Here is a 24,074-nt window from a genome sequence, read left to right on the forward strand (position 1 = left end):
ACGATAGCTTCGCACTAGGTAGATGGTAGTATATCTACCTAAAATTGTCTAATTTACCTTACGCCATAGGTAATTGCCTCTACTACGTAATTTACAAACGAAGGCTCTACTGTAAAGTTGGAGTCTATAATTCCTACAAAAGTGTTTCAACCACAAGTTTAATAGTTATACCTATGTAAGTATATATTATATAGCAGTTATAAATACCATTATCAGCTTTAACGCATTGGAAAACCCAGAGAAAATTTATGGTAACTTTTTATAAAATTGGAAAAAAATCAAAGATATTCATTTACTTGTTTCTTACTTATTGAAACATCATATTGTTCTGATTCTTATAATGATTTAAAATGACCTTTTTCGACCATTTACGTGCTCATTAAGCGTGATATAACGGTCGAGTTGATTGACGCCCTCAAAATGGTGCAGGTAGATAATCGAACAGTAAATCAGTAAAATACAGCGAAAGTGTTGCTTTTGGTGTCCGCCAAATGATAATCTGTATCAACAGTGGCCGGTACTTATGCAACGAGCGAGCGGGCGCAGCCACTCGCCACCATCAGCTCTCGTGGGTACAGTGCTTCGGGCGACGCTCACAACATAGCATACCAGTGCCATTCAACTTGTGATCTACTGTGATATTAAACTATTAAAACTGACTATCTCAAAGTTGCATAAAATGCAACCGTTCAATGTCTTAATATTATTTGTTTTAGTGGTCGGGTTTTTTCAGTCTGGTAAGTCCCTATTTCTATCTTTCTATTAAGTGTAGTATTTTTCAACTTTAAATAAATGTGTTATTTTATTTACACTTTAATTTTAAATTAATCCAACAATTTTTAATTTTCTTCCGTTGTAAATAAATTTTATAATCTGCCTCTTTCATTAAGTTTTGTTTTAGCTATACCTCAGTGGGTAATTAAGCAAGCTTAGCATTGCCCAAATCATTGCCATCGTAGTTTGAAATCTTAACATAGCAAAATGTCGTTGGTTTTATTATTTTTTGCAATATTTCGTTATCCCGATGAGTTTTTATGACACCAAAGTGAAACTTTGTGGTACTTTACTTAGTACCTAAATATTTTATGATCCTTTAGATTATTTCAGTGTCATTGTAATCTAGGCTGGAAAGTCGGTCAAATTTATTATAACTGCTAATATTTATTACATAAAAAGAATTTATATTATTCGTGTACAATCACGCAAATACCTTTGTTATTATTTTTTTCTGTAAAAAATATTAATGGTGGCCAAAAATTAATTAAATATGCCTTAATTCACGAGATATTTTAAGAAATCTATGTATAAAATACGTGAGATGCCAATCTCACTCGTTTCATATATGCCAATATGTGGTAATATGAGTCTGCCTTTAAACCTAGATATTTAATTAATAACTGTGTAAAAGGCAGTTTTTTTTAAATATGAGGAATTGTAGCTACCTACTGTAAAAAGGGACATACGTATGCATTCCGTATTTCAGCTTACAAAACTTGATCTTGGGCTTCCAGATTCGCGTCATAAGACATTCTTAACCATTGCAAAATTATGATTAGTAGACCGGCGTTGCGCAATTATCACCATATCCGGATTCGAATCCCGGACAGACAAACCTTTCATTGACGTGATCAAAACGTGCATGTATTCAAATTTGGTAAGATGTGAAAAGTATATTATAAAGTCTCCTATATCTATGCCGTGTGAAAGGAGAACTTCTGACGTAAAAAAATAATTAAGATTAGTGTCTCTTACTGTTATAAGGAAAAGGTCTAGATGATTAACAAGCACTTCAGGAATGCAAGATATTCACACATAGACCTAGAAAGGATTAGCAGTTGACAGTTTAAATTAAACGGTTTTTACATTGACAATAATGATTGCGAACAAAAGCTCTTTAGTTTGGATTGAGTAACGCATAATAACACCGATAAAGTATAATTATATCGTAACCACGTGATTATTAATTAATATCTTGTCCAAATATAAAAATAGGTATGTAGGTACCTATATTTAAATGGTCATGACAGTGAAATAAGGGCTGATTGGAAGCAAACCTTGAAGGGTAAAGTAAACATAGGTACATATCGCAATCACTGCCCTCATTTGAAAGTTTTTTGTCGCTTGTCGTGTCTGTTAGCTTTTCCTTGCAACTTCCTTTACAACCTATTACGTGTGTATCTTTAGCGATTTCTCGGAAACAACTTATTTTAAAATTGTTTCCCGAGTACTTAAGTTAACTGACAATCTTGAGCATGGTTTCTCAAACTTTTACCTCTATGCTCCCCTATTAGATTTTAAATCAATGCAACCTATATTAAAAAGTTAAAGTTATATAAGTTAAGTTTATATAAAGAAATAAAAATAGACGTTTTATAAGGGATACAATTGAAAATAGTAATAACTGTACGTTATTAATTAGTGTAATCGTTGTGCTTATTTCTTATCGCAAATTGAGTGAATTTGGTAGACATTTTGTTTTTACTGGGATAGATAACTACCACAAGGACACTGTTACGTATTAATACGAGTACATTGTACCCAACTTTGAGAAACCCTGATCTAGTGAGCACTTTAAGATTAGTGCAGACCGTCGTATTGTTCTACCATTCAAAAGATAGTTATGCTGTCATGATTATGGCATCGGATTTTCTGAGAAGATTAAGTATATTATCAGGTTATGTAACAACGGACTCTAACTGAATGAAATGGATATAGGTACACTTGTAGGACATTAAGAATAAGTACCTATACGGATTTTTCATAATATAGAAGTAGAAAACGAGCGTACAGTCAACCTCCGCCCGCGGTCATCTATATTCAACCCTATTTAAGATCAGATGCCTACTCAGGTAGGCCACAGATGCGTTACTAACCCAGAATTGGGACGCCTCGGACGAGTACCTATATACAATACAATACAATACAATACAAAAATGCTTTATTGTACACCAACTAATAAATGACAAATATTAACATACATATAATGAAAAGTACTATATTTCCCTTACCATACGTTCGAAACCGGATCATAGCTGCGCTTACCACTGCTGCTATCACGCAAAAATAGGTGTAACGATGGTGCCTCCTTTGTGGAAACACAAAGGGTTGCACCACCTTAAGCTTAACATTTCCGAGCTTTCTAGAAGTTCTAAAAAAACAGCCGGTACAATTTCATCATCAGAGCTTTCTACAAACGTGTTAACGCGTATCCTGTCCGATATGTAATAGCGATTTGAAGTATGCTCTCGCTGTGCTACCTAAGCACGATTTGCATACAAGTATAGCAATTAGCATAACATACGAGCATATTTTAGCATTTTTTCTTTAAATGAGATAAGTAATTCTTCTTATTGCTTTAAAATAGAAGTTGATACAAATATAATAAAGTCTAAGATTGCCTTTGTTTTTCTAATTGGATTTTCCTATTATTACGGAATAAGATACATTTATCTTCCTATAAATCTCTACCGCTTGCAAGATTAAAGTGAGTCATTGAAAGCATGTGCTTTTTTTGTAGCCCACATTGTAAGTAGGTATATTATAAGTTGTGTAAATTATATAACAACTTACAGCACTAAAGTACGCAATATACCGCATAAACGTAACAGGTACCTAAGTATCGGATTGAATAATAAAAACCGTAATTGCCTAAGATAATTCGTAGTTATAGATGGTATAGTTAATTTGGTAATTAAAGCAAAAGTTATTATCAATCTCCTTTGTTCGTCAAATAAAATAGTTTTGTTAGGAAACAGAAGAAATTACTACCTATATGGTTGGGCGTTCTTTGGTTTTAGTCCTCTAACCGTAAATGATAGCCTAGTGGTTAAGAAACTCGGCCTCTAGATCGAGGGGTCTGAGGTTCAAATCCTAGGCACGCACCTCTGAGTTTTCAAAGTTATGTGCGTATTAGAAATTAATTATCACTTGCTAAACGGTGAAGGAAGACATCGTGAGAAAACCTGCATATCAGAGAGATTTATAAAAAAATAATCTCAAAGGTATGTGAAGTCTACCAATATGCACTTGGCCAGCGCGGTGGACTATGGCCTAATCCTTCTCATTATGAGAGGAGACCCGTGCCCAGCAGTGGGACTGTACTCAGTGTCTATGATTGGTAATTTTTACTGATACAATGTCTATAACATTTACAGTTAATAAATAAACGGAAAGCTTTAGAATAACAGAACCTATTGGTAAGGGATTGTTGTAAAGTAGTTTTAAACCTAACTTAATCACAACAGAATCATTGGTACCTATCTACTAATAGATTAGCAATCTAGAGTACCTAATACCTATATCTATCTAAGTACTTTTTGCATCATCAGATTAAGAGCTAAGCGAGCTATTTCATAAAGTTGTTAGACAAAGTCATTACTTTGTCCAACCTCTTCATGAAATGGATCAGCTATTATCACTGTTAATCAATAGATTCTGCCAACTATCAGTTAGGTACTGAACAATTATCGTATTTAAAATTTTATAAAAAGCATTTTAGAAGCCTCATCGGTTAGAGTTAAAACGAAATCAAAAAGGAGGATATGAGAGCATAATATTGGCAAAACATACATAAAATTATACTTAATAATGTGTGGGTAATACAGCAAGATCTCTGTCTTCCCTTTCGATCTTCTGTGATTCCCTTTCAATTTTCTTGAATTTAATTAACGGATTATTCCAAAAATGTATCACACGTTTTAAATATGCTAGAGCAGGCAAGCCGTTGGTAACTATGTATATACTTATTGACCTGATAAAAGAACAAACAAATCTTTTGCTCTGTGATATACCGTTGAAGGATTCTGGCCTACTTTATGCACATTGTAATCGGCGTCACCGTTGCGAATCAGAAACCTTGACAGATGGCTTGTTGTAGTCAAGGTGGAAGAAAGAGGACTCCGCAGCCGAACCGGTGAGACGAAATAACCGCTCTTACCGATTTTGTCGTGGGTACAACGAGGATGCTTCAGAAAAGTTATTAATAACGGACCTGAAAAAATAATCAACAAATGGAGTTTTGAAGTCCATTGGTTAGAGCCGCTCCCGAAAAACCAATTAGTCATAAGGTAGGCTATAAAAACTAAAGTAAATATCAATTAAGTATGATTATGAATAATATTTTTAATAGTGCCCTTCACAAAAAAATCAGTTACTGTGCGGATAAAGGGAACCAGTTTGTACCAGAGTTTTAAATGCTAGGACCAAAGGTATTTAATTCCGTTCAAATATTAGCATAAAGCGATATTGTTACAGATATGACATACAAGGACATTGGGTCCACATTGTCTTGGTGTTGTGTGCTATATACCTAGAAGTATTTGGGATTCAAATATCCATGAAATATTTGTTTGTGCGTAGAACTGAGTGAAGAATATTCTACTTTGGGACGTTTTCGTAAACATTCGGAACTACTTCCGTCAAGAATGAAATTCATTATTCTTCATTGCAAAATTACAATAATGTGACAATTTAAAAACAAAAAGTAGTAATAGATAAGTTTTAACAAATTTTGCACGCCTTAAAGACGATTTTACGATCAGCCAGCTTGCTACTATCACATGGTGTATGTGAGAGTAGCTGAATATTCGCACACACACACACACACATGCACACGCTCGTGTGTAATATAATATAATATTATATAAATTGTAAAAATGTATCTTTAATAATTTAGAAACCTTCAATAACGCGCTTTTTTAATTAAAATAATCGAAGAGATCCTACGGGCCTATAAAAGACATCAACGACATCTTGCGCATGCAATCACAATTCATAAAGACTACCTAAGGTTCCTTAAGTGGGCGAATTCATCTAAATCACTAATGATAATTTGATTTTTTATACTATTTACACTAAAGCTCATCAAATGTGGATAGCGACCAAACAGCTCAAACAAAAGCTATAAGAAAAAAGAAAATTCCTTGCGAGGTAAAAGAGAAAGAGGTACTGAACGGTTTTTTCCTTATTTATACTGATTCATTACGCAATACGTCAGACATTACATACAGTAAGCTTTTTCAGATGTTATATGTAATGTCAATTAAACGATAGTATAACAATTATCTCGTAAATTCTGTTAATTGTTTCTTATATAATTCATTTTTGTCACTGACTACAGTTGTCAGGCTGTCGTTCCCTCACTTATATTTTTGCATAACAATTATATTATTCTTGGATAATTTATTACTTACAAAAATTATTAATGCTAAAAGTATTTGTTCCGGTCACTTACAGTTTACTTAACCCTGAACCGAAAAAGAACAACCTTTCACAAGACAAATAAATCCACACCCCTCCACAGTTGCAAATTTAATAATGCTTTTTTGTTTTATAAATATAAAACTGTAATTTTCTTTTCATGTGTAAAAATGTAGTAACAAATTACGTCGTCAAACTTTTATAATCCCTGCTGGGCATATATCTCCTCTCAGAGTGAGTGAGTAGTCGTCCACGCTGGCCAAGTGCAGATTAATAGATTATTTTTAAAGAACTCTCTGGAATTTTCGTTAATAGCAAATTATGATTAATTTTTTAATTAATTTTTAATACGTTGTAGGTCCATTTAAAAAAATAGAAGTAGTTACGTGACTAGGGTTCAAAACTCAGAATGGAAAGCTGAATTTCACTAAGGCCTAGTGTGTGTATGTAGTGGGTGAAGCATCTGTATATTTTGTATATGTACTGTACGGATATTGGGCCGTTCTTATCATTTAATTTTCTCAAAATCTATCTACCTACTTAGGTATGCCACCTAGCTTATACATATAAGCGAAATATAAATCGTAGATTAGTCTTATTATAAAATATTTACTGAATGTAGTTATTGCGTCACGCTATATGTAATGTCAACAGAGCGTATATAATAGGTATATGAATACATTTGAAAGATTAGTTATTTGGGTCCAATGTGAATGCACGAAGCATTCATTAAAGCAAGTGTCGAAAGCAAAGTACGGACTACGCATCCACGTGACTAGTTGTTTGCCACGCGGAGTTCCAGGTTCTATCCTTGGTCTAATTATTTTTCTTATATACAAATAATAAAAAAATGTTTAGCTTAGACAATATGACTAAGTCTTCTGAGCTATATACCTACTTAAGTTTGACTTATTTGTGGTACGATTGTGGCTGCATCACTGCCGAATCTATTGGTGTCTTATGCAGCAGTGATTGCTTTATGTGTAGTTTGGAAAGCATAATATTTATATGAGACGTATAGTCTCAGTCTTAAGGTAGCGACAAATTGACTTCAGATAGGATCAACATAATTATGTCCAATGTCCATGGGCGGAATTGTCCACTTAATGTGGGATGGATTGACATACCCAACTAAGTGACACAATTTGGAGCTATCAACAGATGCATACTGCTGTATATAACATAATGAACATAAATTGCCAATTTACTATTTCTACAAAAAGTACATTATATTGGTAGCTAAATGGCATTTAGATGATGAATATATCCTTCGGCTGGACACAAGTCTGTTTTTAGAATGGGTAGGGTATATTCTACAGCTTACCAAGATGGCCATGGGCTTGATAGTTTTCGCATACCTAATATGTTAGAGTACATATAAACACCTAGGCACAATGGTTCCCTCAACGTTACACAAATAATAGTTTATTAATAATTTATTTGTTTATATAAATAAATATAGTTCAAAAAACTAAAAAACACGCTTTTATGATAAAATCAACTAAAAAGTAGAAAATAATTTCCAATGTAGGAATCAATTAAGGAACAGTAAATAGTATAATTGTGAAAAGGCGTAGGGTGCTCCATTTATCAGTTTTCGAAAAGCACGTTACTCTGTTACGTATATACATACATACATACATACAACCCAAGCTAATAAAAGCGTCTTAAAATATCAGACTACTGTTCCAATTATATTTATCATTAAAGGCGACAACTCATTTCATTTGCAAACCAAAATGTTGATATAAGTAGATGTCAAATTACAATGACTGTACATTGTGCAGTTTGTTGCCTGCAGTTTTAAATAATGCATGTAGGTCATCTGGCGAAAACTGTGCCAGAATACTCGGAACAAATCTGTTGGTATAATTGCGTAAAGTAACGAAACGATTAGTCATAAATACCTCGTCCATCTAAATAGTAAGTCATTGTAACTAGATTCGGCACAAGGTTCGAAATCTATAAAAACCAAAGCGTTATACAAAACAAGGGCCAATGATATCTTGAAAATGGTACTCGTACGTACGTAAATGGCACATCATATAGTAGGTGGTAGAACCCTTTGTGGTTCGACTCCGACGACGCCACCGCCACACCTATTTCTACCTAATAACAGCAGTGTTAGGCGCTGCTGTGTTCCGGTTTGAAGGGTGTGGTAAGGGAGACAGACTTTTCCGAGGCGTTCCAGCTTAGTCCTCAGGGGTAGCGGCACATCTGTGGCCGAACTCAGGTAGGAATATCTAATCCTATCTGGGTTTGATTACAGATGTCCATGGGCGGCAGTAGCCACTTACCATCAGGTGGACTGCTTGCTCGTCTGCTACTCCTATATTTAAAAAATATATATATTGACCTAACAATGCTAATAATATCGTTCGTCGTCGAAAAACAATTGCTTACTGACTACTGTCCCACTGCTGGGCACGCGTCTTCTCTAAGAGTGATAAGGTCAGTGTTCAGCAACCGTTTTGGTAAAAAGCACCACATAGGGGCGAAAAAGTCATCTTGTTTGTATACATTTTCATTTGTACTGTCGTATTATAATTAAGTTACGTATTACGTAAATAACTTAGGTCGATTTATCTTAAAATACAGGGAACTGTTTCCGTAGTACAAATGTTAAACTGGTTGAAATATTTGCATGCTTAAGATATTCAGATAAAAGACAAGAAGATTCAAGTGCAAGGCTGTAATTGTAGAGCACATTAATAGGTGTAGAAACGAAAAATCTAAGTCTACGTTGAGAGTTATGAGTAGGTAAGTTAATTTCCGCACACACATAAGTCGAAATGCCTTATTATTTAGCTTATAATAATAATATGCGAACTGAGTAAAACTGAAATTATAAATTACTTATTTTAAAATTGGCGACAGTTTACACCACGCCATGGACATTTTCTACCTATGTATGATGTTGTTGATTTTAAAAGATTTCGATCTTTGTTAAGTAAAAATCGGACAGATTAAATATATGGTGGCCAGTGTCAAGACTTTCAGACAAAACCAATCCTTCCGCTTCACACTAAAACCAACTCGAATTGATTGTAAGTTGACATATATTTCAGATGGACTTACGACCTAATGGTAAGTCGTGGATTGTACTTTTCCTCTCCATATCCGGTCTGTTGCTACTAAATACTTGAATATCTTTGGTTTTACCCCAATGAAGGTATTACCGCAACAAACCTCATAAATATACAACCCAAGAACTTGAACCGGGTGCGTTGTGTTACTTTTACTTTAGTCTGAGCTGGATTTTTAAGGATGTGACCAGTTGTTGCATATGAGTCATCGACTTTTCAAAACAGTGTTTCCTTCTTATATAATAAGCGGTTCTTGTTGACCGTACCACTGATCTGAATAAACAACTTTAAGATTATTGCAAGTTACGTAGATACGCATAATACAACATCGATTTTGGTGATATGTCGTAATATATATTTAACGTAAAACAAAGTTTTGATTAAGGTGTCAGATTTAAAGGTAGATAGATTCGTATGTATACCTACTGTCATTTATTTAATTACTTAGTTATATGATATTTAAAATAACTATATTTAACATTAATTGACCTTGCGTTTACCAAGGTAGAAACGGCTTATATTTGTACTTATCGAATAATTAAATCAGATTACTGTCCGTTTCAACTTTCAGCACGACAATTTAATATCTATAAATTTGTACCTACATGTTAGGTTTTACGAGCAGTCTTGTTGGTTTTGCTTTATCGTTTTTAAGTAGGTAGGTATAGGTACCTGTATCGGTTTTATAATACGAGCATTAATTTCATCTTATGGTTGCCACTTGTAAATTTATCGAATGATTTGCTAACTGAACATAATTTTTGCATACTAGAATTTGTGAAATTTCGAACTTTTGCAGGAAAAAAAGAATAGATTAAATTATTAAGTAATACCAAAATAAATGTCTACCCAAAGTCGTAGTTATTACAGATTATTGAAATCGTCTCGTCAGCATTGTAGATTTCTGTGTTTTGTAAGTACGAGTATACTTAGTGTTGTTTATGGTATAAAACACAGATTAGTAAAGATACTTCGCCGCCTTGAAATTGAATGAAACCACAAACGGCTTATTTTAGTAAGTTCTTTTTTTGAATCCTTGACAAATAAAAACATTTTTAGAGAAAATTTACGAATAAATAGCTAATTTACGTAATAATTACGTAATTTAGGTAATAAATAAATAATTATTTCAAATATTTAATGGACATTTTAGCACGGAGACGTGGCAAAACTTTTTTACGCAACTATTTCAATTCTCAAAACTGGGTACATTTTCTTGTTAGGAGTGAGTAATCTTTACTAATCTATGGTATAAAAGTACACAATATTTATTACATCACTGTTATCAATAAAGTATGGTTGATTTAAAATTTAAAACAGCTCAACCTATTGTCGGAAATGAAGTATTCGTCGATCAACTATAAATCAATGAATTGTAAGAATTACGACCGGATTTCATGAATGGGGCTAAAATAAAAATTGACCGAAAAATTTTAGCGGCCAAAGTACCGTGGAATTATTACGTACCGGTATAGTACGGCTCGTGTAATTAGAATAATCTAATCCGTACTAGAGGCATTTACGTTGCGACACTGCGGGTAGTTTGCCCACTTAACGGTGCATTTTCGTTGACCTTCGTCGTGCCGGCTCGACGGACGCCGCTCTCTCAAACAGCACCCATACTTACTTACTTATTATGATTTTTATTTAACAAAAGGCGTGTGATTTCATCAGGTTCTTGTTGTTGTAAAAGAAACACCGGCGTCGCTGAAAAACCACTTGCAAGAGGTCGGTCAGGCACAATTCTACGCTGAAAGTGGAACTGGTAAAGACACTTGAACTTTATGTCGATGATATACCTGTCGAGTTTAGCGATATTTGGCGAGATCTAGCACAACCAATTGGATGAGTAACAGCTCTGACATTTTGTTTAAATTAAGCTGTGCCGAGCATACGGTCTCTATTTTTTATTGCACAACATGCAGTCGATGCATACACTTTCTCGGAACAGTAGTCAAATTACACTGTAAACTATACAAATAAACCATGCATTTACCTACAATGAAAGACTGATAGAGTATGCTCTAGAAGTCTAGACTAGACAGGTTTGGGAAATAATCTACCTATATACAAGAGTAGAGACAACAGAACAAAAACATCGTGAATTAACATTTTAAAATGTAATGAAATCCGCCGGATATTCTATTGTGGTCTTATTACAGAAAGACGAGTGAATCACGATTCTGGTTTAAGATTGCTTGGAATTATGTTGTCGACAATAAATTAAAAATATACTGAAGTGTTTCACTTATGTAACTATGATTTACCCATAAAATAATTTTTCGTCTAACGTCATAAATTGTGTAAATAATTCATTCGTTTATTCATTATCTTGTGCGGAACTATAATATAATAATGCATGGTACGGTTAAAAGATATTATTACGTGTAGATATATAATTAGTTTTATTTACTTTAATTACGGAAGGTAAATACATTAAGCAGATGGAGAGCGCGATATGCAATTTATTCCGTTATCCAAAAGAGGCGGCTGGAGAAGCGTGCTGGTGGTCGTGGCTTGCAATCCGGCAACGACGGTGTCGGGTCAGGAACTTTTGGCTGGCACGGACAAGGAGGAGCAGTCGGGGCAGGACTGCGGCTTTTATGTATCCTCGCGCGACAAAAGTATCCGAAATCCGGACGGCCCATACAGCATTTTTCTTGCATACAATTGTCAAAAATCGCTTGTGTCTTACGGCACTTAGAAAAAGAGAAATCACCACTGCTCTTATCAATACAGTTTGCGTATTGATTGAACTCATGGAGACAATTTGCCTTTATTTTCTGAAATAGCTGCATAGTACAGGCTGTCACCTTCTTTCCGAGATCTATGCAAAGTCGCGGGTCATTTAACTCTTGCCGACACAACATAAATTCGTTGTTAATGCTTTCGCAAGACTTACCGACGTAAGGCGCTGCTGACATGAGGGTTGCCGTCGACAAATTCACCTCTGGCACAGTCAATGTGGCAAATTCAGGCAAATTTACTCCTTTAGGTATTACCATAGTGTTTGGATTTAAATAACCCAAAGTCAGTTAACAGTAATATGATCTTAAGTAAGATGATTATAAATATTTTACGAAATAGCGTAATAAACACTCAAATAGAGATTGGTAGGTAATTATAGTGACATTTATAGACTTATTTGACTGTTGAATGACTGATGCATAGATGCACTCTGATGGCTATGCCGAGTATGATGTGTTTTGCAATTCATTTCGAAATTTATCGGCCAGTGTGCAACTTTATTAGTTTATTTACAGATTGGCCTATTTGGGTATTTCCTTATATATTTTTTTGTTTTACAGGTGAATGTCAATCCTTAGCATGTCCCGCTGTTCGCACCAGCAGCGGGTGGTTGGACCTATTCCCTTTGCCTTGTAAAAAACACAACGAATGTAAGGTTATGGGCAATCAACACCTTTGCTGCAAAGGTTTTTGCACGAAGGGTGTTGCATCGGCTACTGCGCTCAAGCGGTGAGTATCCGTGTAGGTTTCGTGCCAGTTACAATTAGGTCGGTCCGATAGTATTACAGGGGCGATAAACGCATTGACGTGTATAATACCTATGTTAATAACGTAAATAATGACAATAAAAGTGTCTATAACTAGTCAATAAGACGAATGATAAATCTGTTGAACTGACCTAGTGTAATCTGGCACATAGTGCTTCAGAATAAAATAGTGATACAAATGATACTAACTTCATTGTGTTGGCGTGCCTTAACTACTTAGGTACATAGTTAAGTAGAGAAGGTAAAAAATCAAATTTAATTCCAACATATCCTGTAAATAACAATTTATGTAAGATCGAACTAAAATATACGCGACAAATAAACAACCTTTTTTCGCAGTTAAAATTGTTACATTATTATAAGTATGATATAATTACATAAATAATAAACATAAGGAAAATGGTCCTATGTTTCGATTGACAAATAGATGTGGTGTAGTGGTGTTGCGTCACTAACCGTCAGTCAGTATATACTTTTAAACTAAAGAAGGAAAGTTTATATCGCTACCTGTTTTCTTGATACTGACATACGACTTTATTAGAGTTTAGTTCAATCAACGCTTCTAATTAACTCATATCGTTTCCTCATATAGGTACTTTACTGAAAATTAAACTTTCTTCACCTTTCTAAAACGCGTGTTATGTAATCGATAGTTAATAATTTTCTAATATCCTCAATAGGACTTTACTTTTTGCTACAGTAATAAGAGTTGATGCATGCTACTGGTTCGTTTTTTCAATAGAAAATATTTATAAATGTGATAATGACAGCCTTTTCTACTAGGTACTATAGATTTCTTATCGTTAAAATTAAGTAACTTGTAAATTACATTGGCACTTTGTAGATCTGTTCAATATTAGGTATATTTCAAATTAGGCCAAATCGCGTCTTACACTAAGTGTTACTTACACTTAAAAGTCTTGACATAAAAATAAAAATGCAAGAAAAATCATGTTTTGAATAAATAACAGTAATAAGTAATTTTAAACGAGTTGCAAAAGTGAGCGGTTAGGGTACAGGTTAAGGCCAACACACTACAGTTTAGTTTCATAATAATTTACCATCCGCAACACACGAGTAATTAAGAAACATAATATTATTATATAAATACTCTTTGTTAATGTTACCTTAGAAAAATGTATAGCATAATCATCATTAAAAAGATATTCACTTGCGAAATTTGGTGGAATAATATTGACAGGGTGAATAAAACTGTACCTAAGTAGTAGGTTCTGCAAATCTAGTTTGGAGTAGCATAAAAAGTTAGCTAGTATAGAGCCACTACTAGAACTAGTTCCTGCCTATATGAGAACTCATTAATTAAATTCACTTAGGTAAGCGTTATACAGCAAGCACAAATTATTAAAATGTAATCGTTAGATTAAAACGTCTTTTGAAATTAATTTAAATTTAAAGTTATCATTATCATTACATAAATCATAAAGATTTGTATACAAGGTCTAGTGCTTTATGCAAAATATCGAATATGAAACAAATTTTGAAGCGTCAGAAGTTTTGGAAACTTTTCTTAACCTGTCAAGAGATGGCGCCGCTGTTATTTCTGAATCATGCTAGTGAAGTTTTCTAAGTAATTCACATACAAACAAGCTCCCAACGGAAACTATCCGTCATAATCGCTCTCCATTTATAACCATGTTAGCTGGCAGGAGATATTTCTTTACCAAATAACATTATGAAAGGCGTATAGTCCCGTTTAACGTAGTACTGGATAAGTTTAAACATCTTTTATAAATGAGCGTATAAATTAGAACAGAATAAATTAATAAATTAGTTACGGTAATAAAAATAAATTACAGCAACACATTGAATTACAACAATGTAGCAAACTTATTACTACAAACGCATACATGTAATTATAGTCTGAAAAATAATAAATATATAAACATTACAATATCAATTACTAACTTGACACAGTTTTATTTACTCGGTCAATAAAGATTTCATTATTATTAAAATTGTATGCTCTTAGGACATTTTCATACGACGGATTTTTAAGCTTAAACAAAAGTTTTAAGGAGCTGACTTTAGGCATAAGGTACGATCCTATTTACCTAATGCTTATTCACACTCCTACAAATTACCCAATTCTAAATTACAAAAAAAAAACATTTTACATGTTATACAATTCTATAATGTATTTTCGAAATTCTTAACATGTAAACTTATTATTTACTTTTATTTTTGTAAACTTACTTAACTAAATTTACAAAAATAAAACTTTTTATTGTTTTAAAATTGCACAAAAATTGTAAAGAACTGGGCAAATGAGAAAAGAAGCAAGTATTCTGGGTATTTACATTTGATTTTAATTTAGTACTTATCTATACTAATATTATAAAGAGGAAAACTTTGTTTGTTTGTTTGATTGTAATGCTCAAAAACTACTAGACCGATTTTAATAATTCTTTCACCATTTGAAAGCTACATTATCCACGAGTAACATAGGCTATATTTTATATGAAATATATTTGATAAATATTGTAGATTTTGAGGCGGTACAAAGTTTGCCGGGTCAGCTAGTGAGATATATAACGTTAAACTAATTTAATTCGAGAGAATACTTGCTCTTACTTACCATTTACCAGTTTTTCATATTGTCTTCTATGTTTAAATGTTTCGTGATTAACCAATCGTAACTGATTTGAATATTTCACCATACTTTTTGTTGTATTAGGTACCTGCATCTGCACATCATACTACATCAAGATAATCATGTGCTAACGTATTCGTCGTAGATACTTAAATAGCTGCTTCCTTAGCTTCTAAAACTTGTGTCTTACCAAAGCTGGTTGACTTACGGGGTTTACAAAGATTTAGTAAGATACAAGTTTCAAGTCTAATTTACATTACTCTGATGAAGAGTTAATATAAAAATTAAAATAATTTTAAAATATAGTTACAATACTAACAAAAAATGGAGAAAACTGATTTCCACATTTGAAACCAATTGATTACCAAAAATATCAAAATGTGACATTAGTATCTGCTGATAAGTTAATAAATATATTATAGAATTTTGACCACCATCATTTTACAATGTAAATTAGACTTAAACGTTCACTCATCGTTGGTATTGCGGGCATCGTTTTAGACCCAACGAGGAGACGAGCAGTAGCGTAGGCGAGTTGAGTAGTTCCAGCACTAGCACTTCCACAACCAGCACTACCACCTCCACCACTACCACTACTACAACGACAACTACAACAACTCCAAGTACCACCAGCTCGACCACTACGACCACGACCACGACCACGCCGAAGCCGACGACGACCACGGAGCCGCCGCGACCTTTCTTACAGTTGCTGCCCATACAGCCAGCCCCAGCTGTGAAAGCCAACGCTGAAAAGATCGGTGTGTATTTGAAATTTCTTTTATTCATAAGGTGAGAAGTGAGAAGCAACTGAGTTATATTTTAGTTATAGTTTTGCAGTACAATTGATATTAAGTGCGTCTTCGAACTAGCGCATACGTATGGCCAGTCGTTGAGTGCCAGCGATGTGTGAACTTGAAATGCATGGTACTCGTAACAATAGGTACTAAGTACCTACGCGTAGTGGACTTTACGCGTAGAATAATTTCGAATTGTCGATTCTGTGTAAAGGAACGTTGAACACTTATCGATAGAAAAGTAGGAAACAACGATACGCACGCTGACAATCAGCAGCTGTCTATCAGCTTTAATGTAAATGCGCTATCCCTATTTCCGAATCCCTGTAGATTTACAAATTGGATGATGCTTTAAATAAACTTTTCTACCGAATTCCTTATTTCATAAAGAGGTGTAATGGAGGTCCTTGAATTTTTATTTTAATAACAACAACTTTCTCAGGTAATAACTTAACTTACTGACAATTTCGAAAGCCTGACAATGCATTTACTTTCATTTTATACAACACTTGTCGCCTGTGGGTATTTTACTTTCGTCAAAAATAATCATAAAAATATTTTGTAAAGATCGTTCAACCGTAAAATTAAAAGCAAAATAGAATTACAGGTCAATTAATTATTATACCACTAGTTTCACTCTACCATAGTCAGATGTACTAAGTGTGTACCTAACCTACCTAGGTAGATAGATATCTACCTACTGCAATCTCGCTATGAAGAAAAGAAAATTCCTCGCAAAGTATTTTTTCTACTTATTATATTATTACGAGTAAATGCTCAAATTAAATTGTTATAGCTGCTACCAACTTCAACGTTATAGTAGTTGTCGAAAACATTGGTCACTGATATAGAGAAACCTTTTGGCGTTGAACTCAATCTGATAATGCCGATTACGCTTGCGTAATTTTCTGATGTAAGAAGTAACGCAACAATTACTGTTGTCATATGTACTTAAATGTAACAAATCGAAACGCAGGCAAGAATCAGAAGCTGGTGTGTCCGAAAGCGCCGGCGCCAATAGTATTGTTCCCGATTCCGTGTGAAAACAACTCACAGTGCCGCATCAGCAGTGGACCAGGAGAAGTTTGCTGCGACGGACGTTGCGTAAAAGGAGTTCCAGCGCCAAGACCCAAAGCAGCAGAACAAAACCATCAACGTATGAATACTTTTTCTAATTTTATAAAGTAGCAAACAAGTATACAGTTCATTCGATGGTAGGCAAGTGGCAACTGCCACTCATAGACATCTATAAACATACTCAACACCGGATAAAATTTAACTTTAGTTTCAAATATAATAAAACCTCATTTTATAATCACATTTGTTGTTAATTTCGGAATGTGTAAGTTATTAGTGTTATTACAAATTCAAAAATCAATTAAGATACAAATAAAGCAATATAAGTGTCTGAGTTAGTCACACGTTACAGCTTTTTCTGAAACTTTCTAAATTACACAAGGTAAATTTTTAAGAGTAGGCATCAAGGCTAATAAGTATACAGATAAGGCTGTATGTACAGTAAGAAACGCATTTTAAAATACTTAAATTAACCCATTTACCTGATAAGCAGTTTTAATTAGGAAACTATCCATTAGATTTTCTAATGCAGAGCAAATTGCTTAGATAAAATCTATGATAAGTACGAGAACATGTTAACATAAGGCTAAAGATCTAATTTCTCACTTTGCTTTTAATTTTAACAACTAACCAAAAGAAATAAATTCAATAAACCTTCGTAGCGATATGTATCTATTTTGTTTCGTAACGTTCCACCGTGAGCTTACAGTAGCTCTAAGTAAGACAATAATGGATTTATGATTCAACGTAAGCACTTAAGCAGTGATAGTCTAGTAGTTAAGAAACTCGGCCTCCCGATCGAGGGGTCCGGGGTTGAAATCCCAAGCAGGCACCTCTGATTTTTCAAAGTTATGTGCGTATAAGAAATTAATTATTACTTGCTAAACGGTGAAGGAAAACATCGCGAGTAGACCTGCATATCTGAGAGATTCATAAAAAAAGAAATATATCTCAAATGTATGTGAATCCTACCAATACGCACTTGGCCAGCGCGGTGGACTATGACCTAATCCTTCTCATAATGAGAGGTGACCCGTTCCCAGCAGTGGGACAGTAATGGGTTGATGATGATGATGATTCAACTTAGTTACACTCTAATTTAGACTTAGATTAGACTCTAATTAATTATTTTTTTCACCAGCAATCCTAGGTGTGATTCCTCGGGAGTGCCCGGCGGCTCCGCTAGGAGAGTTGTTGTTCGAGGTGCAGTCGTGTAAGACAGACTCAGACTGTTGGCCGCGTGTGTGCTGCCCCGACGGCACGCGGTCTTACTGCCGCACAGCACGCGCCAGGCTCGACTTGGTGCCTGTTGCTAACAGGATTGAAGCCCGTATGTAGTTTTGTTTTTTTAAGAAAATCAGTTGTTTGTAGATTACAATCATAATTATCAGCTGTTTTCTTCTTGGAGTCAGGAATTGTTACTTTGCAAATTTAAGGTTGTTTTCTACAAAATATAGTCATACAATGCAATCTATAATGAATATATACTTTTCTATTCCTAGATACTAAGATCTCATATAATTAAGTCTGCCTGGTCACTTAAAACAAAGGAGCATTTAAGTGTTCTGTAGGTAGTTAAAAAGCTTAGTATTAGCAATCATATTTGAAAATTTAATAAATACAGTATATATATTGTTGTTAGATATGTAATAAATACTTTTATTTAATATTTTATTGTGTGTATTCCAGCGGTGCGAATGTTCGAGCAGTATCTACAGTGCACGCCGCCACCCCAGTTCGATGCTTTCCCACAGCGGTGCACTTCTAGCGTGGACTGCTTCCCCAACCTGTGCTGCGCCGAGGGCGGCAAGAAACACTGTCGCCCTCCGCAGAGAAGTCTATTCTCCTTCCTCGCTGGTGTTACGCAGGTATAGTTAATAATGTATTTCACGATTTTATTGTAGTTATTATAATGAATTCCAGTTAGTACTATAGTCCTACCTGAGATAGGTAACAGATGCGTCACTATTTCTAAGTACAAAGTTTGAAAGCCTAGTGTCTATCCCGTACCATAGAAGTAGGACTATTATTAACACTGATATTGTAAAACAGAAACAGTAGTGCCAGTGGTGTTGAACTATGAAGACTTTCAAGAAGTTTAATAAGTTTGAATATTTTCTTTTAAATAATAAATTTGATTGTTTTACTGAAAATACCAATAAAATGATATAGGTATGAAAACTACTAAGGAAAATTATTTATGTATGTTATGTATTTTTGTTTTCAGAGATTTGGATAACTTCAGGGCTCTGGTGTTGTGTAGAATGTAATAGTTGTAAATTGTAAATTATGTTAATGTATTATTATTTTTGTAATTTTATACTTTTCTCAAACTAATATATTATTTAATTTATTTTGTCTTTTTATTTTGCCTTTCATTCTGTTTTTTGTAGCTGATTTTTATATAAAGAAAATTGATACAATAGGAGGTTGTGGAACATAAAAAGAAATATTACATTTTAAAAATTTATTAACCTAAATCTCCAAACATTTAGTCCAGCTGAAACAAAAAGAATAACAATTTAATATAATTATCATAATATTGAAATTTTAATTAAGCAGTTATTTATTTGGTAACATGACCTTGTTCAATTGAATAATATGTTTCACTGCAAAAATTTCATTTGCATTGAACTTAAATTATGTGTATCAAACAATTAATTAGAATAGGGAATAAAATATTTACAAAACAGAAACCTTATTAAACTATATATGTTTACATATAAAATGAAATGACATGGTAGGCAATAGATATAGTTATATTATATAGGAATTATTAATAAAATGTCATCTACACGGTATCACACGGTACCAGTAGCACACAATATATATTACATTTTTTTTTGTTATTAGTTGAGTTATTTAAAGACTCTAATTTATATTTTTTCAATGTCAACCCACACAGGACCAAACCAAAGAACTCAAACGTAATGAAGAAATGAAACTTATGCATGCTATAGTAGGGGAGTCCACAATGCTAAATGTGTACAAACTCGAACATCATTTTGAACCTATATGATTGTGTAGATTGTGTGATATTCTTCGATTCGAGGGGGTTTTCTTATTCGTCCCTGGGAAGTAATGATGTATCACAAACTAAAGGAAAAGCCAAATTTCCCCCCTTAGGATCCCTGCTAGGAACTGCTTCATTATCATAAGTGACACTATCAGACTATCACTCTACAGGGTGTAAGGTATCTCCCATATCTTAGTCTGGCTCCCTGTTGGGCTCCCAAATTACTGCTGACCAAAACAAGCCAAACAACATCTGTGAGGCCTGATAGTATGACTTATAAAAAAATCTAGTACATGTTGGATGTAATAATATAAATACTGGACAGGTTTAATAAAAGGCCACAAATAATTCTCCAGACTTCTAAGTATGCGAGTAAAGCAAACATTTCATATTCAATAAACCATTAGCCATTTCTTTATATCATAGGTGGCATTTAAACGTTTAAATACTCTACGCAATTCAATTTAATGGTTTTAGAGGTAAATTGTGATCATTTGCCATAAAAGATGTATTAATTATTGTTGTACCTTAAAAAAATAATTGTACACTAAAGTAGTAATGACAAGCTGGTATATTTAAGTGTCTGAAAGAATCACCAGAAGGCCCTTGATAACATGACTATGACCTTACAGCCGTTAAGCTGTTATTACTGTTATATTCCTCAAAATCTCGATCAAAAATTAAGACTTTTATGATAAGCTTTGGTTAGCAAAATAAGAAAGTAGGAAATGGCGGAAAACGTAAGTTTACGATAAACTTAATTACCTTCTTGAATCCGATATCGTGAGCGTATTCTCTGAAGCACTGTCGGCAGATGTTCAGGCCATATTTGCGAATAAGTCCGTGTCTGTTGGAGCAGGCGCGGCTGAAATAAAGCACAAAAACACGTGTTTATAACCACACTTCACTGATCTGTTTTTAGCTCTCTTATGGTGTATTAAGTTATACGTACCATGAGCGGGATCCCTGCCCGTATTTACGAGGGTGGGAGTACCAGATATTTGCGTGACCCATTGTGAAAATCGGTAATTTTTCGTCAGCAACGACGGAAAACGTCCAAAATGGCGATCGCACAGATAGAAAAGAAAGGTTTGACAAGGTATGAGATCAATGACATTCAACTTCAAAGTGTTGCCCTGTTACATTCCCGCTAAATATGTGTGGCAGGCACACAGTAGACTAAGGCTCATAAGACAATATTGACTCGGAAAACTTGATTTGTCTATGAAGATTAAACTTTACTTAAATAACTTGGCATAAATCAAATATATTTAAATAATCCAATAATTAACTTGAGTACATAATTAATAAACAGAGTATGAATTTTATCCCCCAAGTATAGTATAGTATGATCCATAGAGTATTATTATATACTGGTATGATCCAATGATCTAGATACGAATCCCGGGTGTAATGAGTTTCCTAAAATAATATTCGCTGGAAGTAGTAACTGCATTACAGGCAATATCCTCTCTCTGATTAGGATTGAACCTACCTAAGGTTGGGTAACATTGCATTGCTACCCTTGAAGATTAATTAACTTAGAACGCCTCATTTAATTTAAGTGTCGCAGCGTGACCAGAGCACCGTACGCTTCAAACTAGAGGCACCCTTTTTATCCACCTATGCAAATGTATATATACAGCGAGGGTACGAAGCATGACTCATATCTAAACAGATTTGTCGTAATAGGAATACACATATGAACTAAAGTAATAGGTCAATGAATAATAAAAACAAACAAACTTTTTCAATAGCATGCAGCTGTATTTTCCAACTTTTATTCATCTACAATATATTGAGTAATACTGCTCTTACTCGGAAAGCTTGTACGTAAAATAAACATGTTGTTTACTTCAGGTGTAGATTCCAAGGTTTCTAGATAACCAAACCAATATATGACTAAGCCTGGTCCAAATCTATTCCAGTAGCATAGAAGTTGCTCCTTCAAGTACCCCGAATGGTTTTCTTCATCTCCAAACAGAGCTTTACTTTCAATCCAATTAATAATATAGCCATCCACAGCTATTGGAACTTCAAGCTTAAAATCTGGTGTCTTATCATATCCACGTGCCCTAAGAACGTTTTCGTCCGAAAAAGTTATGTTCATCAGTCTCAATTCCCTTTCTAACCGCAGCTCATACTCCAAACCTATTGACCTGAAAATGTATATCTTGTTCAGTAATTGTATAGAAAAAAATTTGTTTCTATTTTTCATGCTTCTAGTAATTATAATTTTTTTTCAAAAATACTCACTGTTTGATTATATCTGCATAAGGACCATACTGATTGTCATTCATGATAGCCTGAAAGAATAAAGAAATTATAAATAAGCACTAAATGTAAGCTCTCACAAAGTCTATCTTATGATCTGAAACTATGTGTGAAAACTATTTTATTACTACCAATTGAGCAATAACCCTTTCTTCAAAAGGATTTTTGAAAATTGATTTTATAATTCTTTGTATAGTACCAAATAAGGAACTTACAATAAAAATTTGATATGCCATATCTCTATTCTCAATCAATGTGGTGTCCTTTAGATACTTCTTTACAGCTGTGGAATCAGAATACAGATTCTGAAGTAGGGATCTGGCAAATAGTGATGGACTGATGCCTTGGCTATCTGCTAACCTGAAAAAGTATGACAACTTTTTTTAATATGTGCAGGAAAAGTAAAGATAGAAATTACTGAAATTAATAATAAAGAGTAGATTAAAAATGCCTAGAAAAAGCTTATATGATACATAAATAAGTAGCAAAATAAAGGATTAAAATATATTTCTGTTTAATCTCAAATTAATAAGCAGAATCATAATATACAGTCAATAAAAAAAACATAAAATACTGACTGTAAAATAACATCTCCTTTTTTCTTGTCCCGCATGAGTGCTTCATACAAGTCATAGTACTTGCTGGATATAACTGGTGACTTCCTGTAACTCTGCTTCATAGATCTTTGCACTAACAGTGATATAATGCTCCCTAATGTACCTGACGGCAAACTGAAACAAAATAAATAACTTGAGTATACATTTTTAACTCAATTTAGAATCAAATTTGAAAAGGTTCCAGGGAGTTACAACCGCCACACGTATTTCGAGCATGAAGCAGTTCGGTGAAAGGGTGAGTGGATGATGGCTGGATGTAAGTCAGCCAACGGAAGATTTCTAAGGGAATGTAGGAACGCCTCATATGTTTATCGCAAATATATGAACGACAACGCAAAACACTCGTAAATAAATAGAAAAACATGAGAAACATACTCATTATATTTCTTCCGAAGCTCGTTTTCTGCTTTTCGGCTGAATGTTGTAAATTTACTGAAGTCCTCAACAATCGCATTATAAAGCTTTACCGGCATCGGTTTGATCTGCGTGTCTGACTCTGACATGATTTTTTTTCTTAATATATTTGATAATTTTAAGAAATCAAAAGTTCAAAACATACGAATGTAGCACTTTCTATTATTACTTATCACTCTCAAAGATTTAATTTTATCATTTGAAATATATATTATCTCAAATTAATAATAATGACAAAATTGCAATAGCTGAATTTTAAATTGTAAAATGTTTATTATTTTACAATTTCAGTTGCTTATTCAGTATTCTTCCTCCTCCAAGATTTTATTTTTGTGACTTTATGCTGAAGCTGAATTCATGATTTATTGATTCATGTCAATTGTCATTGTCAAGTTCATGACTTTTTCTCTTTATGGTTAAGAACCATAGATATATTATCCTTATTATAATATATCTATGGTTAAGGACA

The 24,074-nt window shown here is 33.8% G+C and overlaps 4 protein-coding genes across 4 annotated transcripts; 1 reads left to right on the forward strand and 3 right to left on the reverse strand.

Annotated features, from left to right (window-relative positions):
- The first annotated feature begins 526 nt into the window (after window positions 1-526).
- On the forward strand, window positions 527-19,637 carry LOC140742754 (uncharacterized). Its single transcript, XM_073073744.1, has 7 exons — window positions 527-737; window positions 12,593-12,761; window positions 15,912-16,171; window positions 17,184-17,363; window positions 18,426-18,614; window positions 18,974-19,152; window positions 19,512-19,637. The coding sequence occupies exons 1-7, from the start codon at window positions 680-682 to the stop codon at window positions 19,521-19,523; spliced, it is 1,047 nt and encodes a 348-aa protein (XP_072929845.1). The 5' UTR covers window positions 527-679; the 3' UTR covers window positions 19,524-19,637.
- On the reverse strand, window positions 11,726-12,304 carry LOC140742755 (NADH dehydrogenase [ubiquinone] 1 alpha subcomplex subunit 8). Its single transcript, XM_083058990.1, has one exon. It carries the CDS (start codon window positions 12,287-12,289, stop codon window positions 11,750-11,752), a length of 540 nt encoding a protein of 179 aa, XP_082915116.1. The 5' UTR covers window positions 12,290-12,304; the 3' UTR covers window positions 11,726-11,749.
- Window positions 19,638-19,736: 99 nt separating the features above from the next.
- On the reverse strand, window positions 19,737-21,414 carry RpS29 (ribosomal protein S29). The gene is made up of 3 exons (XM_073073745.1): window positions 21,253-21,414; window positions 21,066-21,165; window positions 19,737-19,784 (listed from the first exon to the last, which is right to left on the reverse strand). The coding sequence occupies exons 1-3, from the start codon at window positions 21,312-21,314 to the stop codon at window positions 19,776-19,778; spliced, it is 171 nt and encodes a 56-aa protein (XP_072929846.1). The 5' UTR covers window positions 21,315-21,414; the 3' UTR covers window positions 19,737-19,775.
- A 631-nt stretch (window positions 21,415-22,045) lies between these two features.
- On the reverse strand, window positions 22,046-23,970 carry LOC140742758 (CDAN1-interacting nuclease 1). Its single transcript, XM_073073746.1, has 5 exons — window positions 23,567-23,970; window positions 23,153-23,305; window positions 22,790-22,934; window positions 22,557-22,606; window positions 22,046-22,459 (listed from the first exon to the last, which is right to left on the reverse strand). The coding sequence occupies exons 1-5, from the start codon at window positions 23,692-23,694 to the stop codon at window positions 22,081-22,083; spliced, it is 855 nt and encodes a 284-aa protein (XP_072929847.1). The 5' UTR covers window positions 23,695-23,970; the 3' UTR covers window positions 22,046-22,080.
- Window positions 23,971-24,074: the final 104 nt, after the last annotated feature.

The sequence above is a fragment of the Epargyreus clarus genome, unplaced genomic scaffold, assembly GCF_041222505.1.
Source record: "Epargyreus clarus isolate Ecla_fem2 unplaced genomic scaffold, WU_Ecla_fem_2.2 ptg000006l, whole genome shotgun sequence".
Taxonomy (NCBI): Eukaryota; Metazoa; Arthropoda; class Insecta; order Lepidoptera; family Hesperiidae; genus Epargyreus; species Epargyreus clarus.